Source organism: Vigna angularis, chromosome 2, assembly GCF_016808095.1.
Source record: "Vigna angularis cultivar LongXiaoDou No.4 chromosome 2, ASM1680809v1, whole genome shotgun sequence".
NCBI classification, from domain to species: domain Eukaryota; kingdom Viridiplantae; phylum Streptophyta; class Magnoliopsida; order Fabales; family Fabaceae; genus Vigna; species Vigna angularis.
This window is the reverse complement of record NC_068971.1, coordinates 45,411,941-45,420,983: the sequence shown is the minus strand read 5'-3', so window position 1 is coordinate 45,420,983 and position 9,043 is coordinate 45,411,941. Positions and strand designations below refer to the sequence as shown.

Below are 9,043 nucleotides of genomic sequence, written 5' to 3'. Positions count from 1 at the left end.
GCAATAAAAACTTTTTAATAATAAAAAAATATATAACTATTTATTTTAATAATTTTTTTAATAAAAAATATTTATAGTTTAATAAATTTTTGTTAGAATAAAAAAAATATAAGTAGCACGTGTGTTTTCTTATCATCTAATAAAATCAATTTCATTCTCTTGTGTTGGGTCTGAAAATTACTTTATATTGAAAAAGAACAGTAATACAGCAAGTTAATTAATAAAAAGAGTGAAGCCTTTTCAAAATGAGCACCAATAGAAGGAGGAGTGACCTAGTATAATAACCATCATCTTTATTTAAATTATTATTAAAATAATTATGTTGTCATTCTTATATATATCACGTATTGAATTTCAATTCTTAAAATATATATTTTTCTCACTTAGAAAATATTAATTTTGTTAAAATATAATAAAAACTATAAATAAAATTAATTTCCCTTTTATCAAATATCCATATAGAATATTATATTTATAATAAAAAAACATGAAATAAATTCAAAATACAAATACAAAATAATAACAATTTAACTAAATATAAAAAATAAAAATAAGATAAAGGTAGTATATTTAATAGGTTATATATTTATATATACTATATATATTATAAAAAAATTTAAATTTTTATTTGTAATTCTCTTAAATTTAATTCTATAGACTGTGAAATTCACAAATATTTGAGATAATACTTGACCTAGTTTTTAAGAATTTATGATGTACCTAAAACTGTGAACGTGTTGGTAAAAATTGAGAATATGATTTGTAATTTTAAGATTCTGGAATCTGGAATGAGAAGTAACAAATAATAGTAGTAATTGAAAAGAGACGAGTGGGAGCAGCATGATTAACACCATGATTCAGTTTTTCCTTGGGAAAAGGGAAAACCTGCTTCTTTACAGCTTTTTCATTTCTCATTTGACTGCAAATTCATATCTTTCAAATTACGGCTCTTCAAGCAGTGTGAAATCAAATCACGAACCAGTTCATGCTAATTAACAATTACCAATTAATAAAGTTAAAATTAAAGACGCATTGCTTAAACCCAACGAGAAGGCAATGAGAGAAAGTTGACATCTTTTTGCTCAACTAAACAATTGGTAATGGGGCATGAAACACTTTCACGATACCAATAATTAACATCAAAATTAAGCGTCGTACTTTTTTATAAAGTTGTTATTGATTAAACAGACCACATCGGATACTATGAATTATGTTTTATTTTAATTTTGAAGTGATAGAATTATTGTATGATGCAAGGTGTGTCTGAGATGGAAATGAAAATGTAGGAGAAGACAAATCTGAGAACTGAGATATTATTTAAATGAAGAGTGAGGGGAAAGCTTGTTAGGTTATTAAATTCCCACCATACCCTTCATACATTGAACAGTACATTCTCGCATGTGTCTTTTCAACAATTTCGGTTTCATAAATGAAGAATTTATGTAGCAGTATTTATTCACACTTTCGAATTTTGATTTTATTGTAGCATGGGGTGGGTCCTCTCTGCACAAAGCAATCAGTGCCATTGCTGAAAACGGAACAGAAGCATATTACTACGTTCTGTTCTGCATCTCTCTATAACCTTTCCACCACAACCATTTCATCCGCGCTTAGGGTTTTTCCTTTTCTTCTTCTTCTTCGTCTTCTTCTTTTTCTCACTTTCTTTCTACCGCTTAAAGCTGCTGCTGCCTTAATGTGTCATTCCATCTTCGCCTTTGCTTCTTCTCGCTGCTACTGCTTCTTTCCGATCGCATTTGCTTCATTTTAAATTCTGACTCGTCCAACCAATATGTATGTGTATCTCTCTCTATCTGAGATGAATATTGTCTGCCTACACCGTACATCTGCAGATTTCGACCTTTTTCTTTTTGCGGTTCGAGTTGTTTTACTTTTCAGCTGCTTTGGATTTTAATATGTGGAAAAGGATTTCTAGTTTTAATTCATGTACTTGTGTGTGTGTGTGAGTTTGTTTTGGTATTTTTTTTATATTTTTTTGGTGAGTTTTGGTGTTGGGACCATCTTTTTGGGGGATGGAGATAGATCCTAAGTTCATAGGACCACCCCTTCCTTTCGTATTAGGGTAATGTGATTGTGAAAAGCACCAAAAAACTGGCTCACGGCTTCGGCTGGCTCTGCATTTCTCCTGATCTGGTGATTGTTTAGTTTTATGAACACTTTTAGAAAGATAAGAGAATAAGACAATGCTTCTCTGTTGTGGTTCTTTTGGAGGGGGGTTGTCTTGATGGTTTAAATAATAACGAAGGGCTTCGATTTGAGTGTTTTTACTCGAGTCTGGGGTCCAATGAGAAGCAGTAAGAGATGTTAGGAGTAATAGCCTGGGCATTTTATGAATAGCAACGAAAAGTGTTTTGTTTATCTTTACTTGAGTATATAGTTATTTGGTTCTGATTGTTTGCTTCTTAGGGCTTGTTTGGTGGTGGGGGACGGGTGGGAGTCGGAGGAAGGGGAAGGGAGAATAATGGGATTATGCAAAGTTAAATAATATTTTTCCATACACATCTTGCATTGTCTTTCAATTCCGTTTCCTTCCCTTTTCTTATTAAATTATTTTTTTCGTACTATTTTCTTTTTTTTTTGCTGATGCCTTCAAATGTTGGCCCTTACAGCAGGGTTTCAAATGTCAAGTAGCTGGTAAACAGAGTGAATGTACCATTCAGACTTCAATTTTTCTGTCTAAAGAATGGTTTGGATGCTGGGTTCTCTTTCCTTGGATTGTGAGCTTATGGTGTGTGATATACTGACGTGAACTAGTTAGTAGTGAGACTGAGCATTGCGAATCAACGTTTATGTGATGCCTTATTAGGAAAGGGTACGCTAGCTGAGCAATTAGTCTAGTAATGGGTTCATTCTCTGGCACTTCTGAAATAGTTGAGGCAAGGGAGGAGCTGAATACAAGGAAAGCTCCTGGGATTTATCAGTACAATTCTGAGTGTAGCACGTCTGAGAAAAGTCACAAACTTTCGGTGCTGAAACTGGGATGCAAGGATGATCTAGACGATGATATTAATAAGCTGTTTGAATCAATTGCTCTTAAGTCTTCGTCAAGGGATTTGGGTCTTTTACAAGACGGTGCAAGTCCTAGACTGAAAAATGCGTTAAAAAAGCCAATTACAATGGGTGTTCCTCGGTCCCCAAGAGTTGGGGCTTCTGAGCCTGTTAATTTAAAGCAAGCATTAAGAGACCTTTGCATATCTAAGGCATCGGAAATGGCCGCTATGAAGCGATTATCAAAGTCAACAGCTTCTCCAAGACTATCTGAAGTTGGGAAGATACATACATTGTACAATTCAGTTGTAGCTGAAACCAATCGGCCTGGTCCTTCCTCTGTTGAAAACAAGGAGCGTCAAATTGAAGTAGCTCTTGTACCAGAAAAAAGTAAGTCCCTTTCATTGGTGAAAACCTCTCAATCTTATCAAGCTGCCCAAATCGCATCGTCGAGTCGAAACATTCATTCGTCTCGGCAAATTGCTGTTGCCACCACTCAGTATGATTCTGGGACTTCATTGATACAAAGTGATTTGGCATGCCCATCAAGTAAAGTAGGAATTCAGTCACAAAGAGTGGTACCTGTCGAAACAGAAGAACAAGCATCTGCCTCTTTATCTTCTCTTCCTAATACAATTGGAAGCAAGCTAGAGGTGCCCAAAAATGCTTCTTCCCCTAAAAAGTTGGGTAATAAAGCATTTGTGTCAAATAACGGGAAGAAAGGTAGGCTGCAAACTGAATCTTCATCTACTTCTGCAAATGGCAACAGAGTTAACAAACTGCCACGCCATGCCCCCCGCACTGTTAAATCGGTCATCAAGAACAAGAATCTGACTAAGAAGAAACCAAAGGAGGATTCGGGTTCTGCTTTATGTGGTCCTATGCCCAATGCAGTTAAGAAGCCAGTTCCTGGTACGCCTCGGCTAATTTGTGAGAGATGTAGATGTGCTTTAGAAAATACAAGTGAAGAAAAAAACCAAGATGCTGTGCCATTGGACTCTATCGGTCCTGGAAATGGAGTAAACACGAGTAATGTACACTCCGGCTTAAATAAACCTGGTTTGGTGTTAACTGGCGTTAATAAAAGCAAAACAGTTGCAAAAGTCAAGAACTCTAAGTTGAAAGAGCAACTTGAATTTTCACAAAGCTCTAAAAGTAGTCAAGGTGAGTACAGTAGTAGTACAAGTACCAGTGATGAGAGCAATGTAAGTGGCTCAAGTCGTAGCACTAGGCCTCACATGTCAAAAGATGTCAGATGGGAAGCCATACGACATGCTCAAATGCAGCATGGAGTTTTGAGCTTGAGAAACTTCAATCTCTTGAAGAAGCTTGGTTGTGGAGACATTGGGACTGTATATCTTGCGGAACTAATTGGCACAAGCTGCTTGTTTGCTATTAAGGTCATGGACAATGAATTTTTGGAAAGGAGAAAGAAAATGCCTAGGGCTCAAACTGAAAGAGAAATACTAAGGATCCTGGATCATCCTTTTCTTCCCACAATGTATGCACAATTTACATTAGATAATCTATCGTGTCTCATCATGGAGTATTGTCCAGGAGGAGATCTTCATGTTCTACGGCAGAAGCAGCTTGGTAGATGTTTTTCAGAGCCAGCAGCAAGGTAAGATAATAAGAACAAGTGTCCAGTAATATATTAGGATTTTATTTTCTGTTTGGTCAGAAGTTATATGCAACGACTCACACACTAAATTTTAGGCGTTCAATAAATGATATGATGTCTGAACTGCTCAAGTATTTCCTGGCATAAACGAATATATCTAATTTGCTCATTATTCTTGCAGCGCTTGTGATTATTCTCGTGTTATGTAATGCATATATGTCCTTGTCTGATGTATTAATAAGTTTTGGACACGTTTCTTCTGTATGGTATATCACTTTACTACGGCACTATACTGAATATGATTCTATGCGTTTTATGTTACTGCTTTAATTAAGAATGCTTGTGCACTGTTGCAGCTTGTTTAAGTAGTATAATCTATTTCCCTCCGGAACCATAACAGTTATGAAAATGAACTCAGTAGTTTCATTGATTGTGCTTGATGATTACTTGGGAATTATTCATTCTTTGTCGATCGAAACTCTGTTCCTCATAAATTTGGTAGATTTGGAACTCTTAGATAATAAAAGCATTTGGATCCTTACCTGTCCATAATAAATAGGAGAGGTTCTGTTAAATAGATTTTAATAATTTATTGTGTTTTTTATTTGACCTGAATGGTTAAAATAAAAACCAACCAACGTTGTCCCACTATTAAAATCGTATCCATGAGTTGGGGTTTACTGACCAGCAAGGCTTTTATTATTATGTTCTCTATTTGCTATCGTGCAACTTGGTTGTGCATTGTGTCACGTATTTCCTTTGCCTATGCTTCAGTCAATTATGTGGTCGCCCTGTTATACCCACTTACTGAATCTCCATCCTCCAATAGTCTGACCTCCATTTTTTATTGCACTTTCTTTAGCGTTGACAAAGGCGATATTGTTTGAATTACTGATTATTATGGTAATAGTTTCTTTCCACAGCATAAAGTGGTAACATCAATTGAATATTTCTGAAACTTGCGTACATGTATCGTGCAGGTTCTATGTTGCCGAAGTCCTTCTTGCTTTGGAGTACTTACACATGCTTGGAGTTGTTTACCGTGATTTGAAACCGGAAAACATTCTTGTTCGGGAAGATGGCCACATTATGCTCACAGATTTTGATCTGTCCCTGAGGTGTGCTGTTAACCCAACACTTCTGAAATCGTCTTCTGATGTCGACCCTGCAAAAATTTCTGGTCTAAGTGTGCAATCAAGTTGTATTGAACCATTCTGCATCGAACCATCTTGTCAAGTTCCATGCTTCAGCCCAAGATTCCTACCTGCGGCTGCAAAAACAAGGAAATTAAAAGCTGATCCTTCTGCCCAGGTCAGATCATTGCCACAGCTGGTGGCCGAGCCCACTGATGCAAGATCAAACTCCTTTGTTGGTACACATGAATACTTGGCTCCCGAGATCATCAAAGAAGAGGGACATGGAGCTGCCGTTGACTGGTGGACATTTGGTGTTTTTCTCTATGAACTTTTGTATGGTAGAACACCCTTTAAAGGTTCTAACAATGAAGAAACATTGGCCAACGTAGTGATGCAGAGTCTTAGATTCCCTGACCACCCATTTGTTAGTTTCCAAGCAAAGGATCTGATTAGAGGGTTGTTGGTTAAGGAGCCTGAAAGCCGTTTGGGTTCAGAGAAAGGGGCTGCTGAGATTAAACAACATCCTTTCTTTGAAGGCCTTAACTGGGCCTTAATTCGTTGCGCTGTCCCTCCAGAACTTCCAGACTATTATGATTATGGAGTTTCAGACATGATTAACTCACAGGTTAAGGGTGCTAAGTACTTAGAGTGTAAAGTAGGAGAGCGTGTAGAATTCGAGTTGTTTTAAAGACATTGCTTTCTATCGAAAACGCATTCGATGTCATGTATTCTCATTTATGGCTCCCTGTCGGTGTCGATATGTAATTTATTTGTAAGCCTTAAGCTTAATAGTGTCGTTGCGAATAAGTTTTGTATCGTGATTTCTTGCATTAGGAAGATAGGGATTAGAAACTAGGAAGAGGTTCATGTCATATGGCAATTTAACAATCACATTCTCAACGATCAAATATTCCAACAAATAAAAAGTCTTATTCCTATGTTGACTTGTTAATAAAAGATCCTGCCACTTTAACATTAGACTCCAATATTGAGACCAAATACCAATTTTAATTCAAAATTGAGATATTAAGTTTATGATTTTTTTTATATAGTATTTAAAATTTTGTCATTTCTATGTAGTACTTAAATTCATATATGGCACTGTAGGATGAGGATGTTGTGCTCTCCAGAGAAAGTACATATAACATCCCAGATTATATAAAAACATATAATATAATAAGTTCATATTTAAATAAAAGAAAAAACAGTTAGAGTAGATTGTAAATACAATTTGTTAAGCTTATAGTAATCCCAAATTGAGTCATAATTTAAAACTTAAACATATAGAGTATTTCAAAATAATAAAGACAACCAAGTGTCTTAACTAAACTAAGCAGCAGCACCGTCGTCTTCCAAAGCCTGCTCTAGAGGCACTTCATCCGCCTCTGCTCACATCCAAGTGGATGATCATTGCAAAAGGAAAAGTATACCCAAGCAAAACACAACACAAAAGCAAGGGTGAACTAGATATAAAAATCATGTTATAGTAGCACATGCAACATGCAAGTAAAGACAGATACACTACACAAACATGACTTATTACACTTAAACTTGACTCGTCCGGACTTAGAATGATTGCCGAGCTATGACGGGTCGTGCGCTCGTGGTGGCCTCTACTGCTTTGCAAAGCCACACTCACGAGGTTAGTCCGTTATCACTTACCTTGGGCCATACTGAAAGCACCCAAGACTAGGACCTCCTGCTACTACTCACAACATGGTTCAATCCTCTCTACTTGAGAATGATCGACCATTGTAGTTCCAGGATACCCCAAGACTGAGCTACCATGCAAATCATTCTAAACACTAAGGGCACCACCATGAATCTTCTCCTTGAAGACCATGGAATTACGTCCAATACTATAGAGCACCACCATGTAGCCTCTTTAGAGATCCATGGAATTACGTCCATCAACCATACTTGTTACATTCAACCACCAAACATGTTTCATACCATCACATATATCAGTTCAATAACATTACTACCATCATGCTATGCATTTCAATCATTCCGCACACTTGGTTCACCCAAAGCAAGAGCAAAAGAGAAGACTGGACTCAAAGGGTTCGCACAGCGCACCCTATTCGCAAGGCGAGACAAGATAGTCTCGCACAATGCACCCCTTAATTCGCCATGCGAATTATCTCGCAGCATGCATCAGACTTTCAACCTCTCGCATAGCGCACCCAAGTCGCTATGTGAGAGCCCAGGCAGAGACCAACCCCCCTAAAACTCTCGCTATGCGCCCCACTCGCCTTTTGAATTAAATGGGCAGTGGTTCCAGACCACCACCAGTCGCACAACGACAGGATTCGCCAGGTGAATCCACAAACAGAGAGCAACACCCTCTGGTCATTCGCACAGCGCACTAGCTCGCAACACGAATGACTCAGACAGTGAGCACCCTCTACAGGGTCTCGCTATGCGAGACAGCCCGCATAGCGACTCTGCATCATCTGCAAAATGCAAATTCTGCAGAATCACACACTCACACCAGCCCTTACCATTTCTAAGCCTCTTGGCCAACTTCTAAAGCCTCCAATGGTTGATATAAACCTGATTAAACTTATCTAATTGATTTTTACTCATTCCTACAGTGATTATTAAGTGATTAAGACCCAAATTCCTTCTTAAAACACTAGTTTCCTCAACTTAGGGGCTCAATTCTAATTCTACCATTTTTAGCCTGTTCTAAATCAATTTTATGATCCTAACAAGTCACAATTGACTTGCCTAAGCTGTCCCAACAGTCCAAATATGCCCAGAACCCCTACTTCCCAAAAGCACTACCTCACTTCCTCTCAAGTGACCCAAAACCCTTACAGAACACCCAAATTTCCTACTCATTCACTGATACAACATGTCCCTCACCACAAGCACTTCAACATAGTTATTTCAGCAATTAAATACATCCAAACAGTACACAAACATCACACTCTAGTTTCCACTGTCCCAAGGTTCAACACATGCAACTGAATTTTTTCAAGTCCAAACACAACATCAACAACACAACAGTACAAAACGTAACATACAATTTATGCAACCAAATAAAAGAACAAATCCTAGCTCCCCTTACCTTGGAGTTGAACAGTACAGCTCACTGGAATGCTCTAACAGTGCTTCACACAGCAAGGACCCGACCAAACCCTACAAACCACCACATTGATGGTAGAAACAACTCTTAGAGCTAGAATGAACAGAGGAAATGGAAGGGAATATTTCTAGCTACATGCAACCAGCAGAGATGCATGCCCTAGGTTCCAAAATCACGGAGGAGAAA

The 9,043-nt window shown here is 37.5% G+C and overlaps 1 protein-coding gene across 3 annotated transcripts; it reads left to right on the top strand.

Moving 5' to 3' along the window:
* Positions 1–1,260: 1,260 nt before the first annotated feature.
* Positions 1,261–6,567, top strand: LOC108329305 (serine/threonine-protein kinase KIPK2). 3 transcript variants are annotated; one of them, XM_017563465.2, is made up of 3 exons: positions 1,261–1,791; positions 2,631–4,627; positions 5,608–6,567. In XM_017563465.2, exons 2-3 carry the CDS (start codon positions 2,859–2,861, stop codon positions 6,449–6,451), a joined length of 2,613 nt encoding a protein of 870 aa, XP_017418954.1. In that variant the 5' UTR covers positions 1,261–1,791; positions 2,631–2,858; the 3' UTR covers positions 6,452–6,567. The 3 variants fall into 3 exon arrangements, with proteins under 3 accessions (XP_017418954.1, XP_017418953.1, XP_052729035.1); XM_017563464.2 differs by having other exon boundaries at positions 2,628–4,627; XM_052873075.1 differs by lacking the exon at positions 1,261–1,791 and adding an exon at positions 1,808–2,151 and having other exon boundaries at positions 2,628–4,627.
* The last annotated feature ends 2,476 nt before the right edge of the window (positions 6,568–9,043 follow it).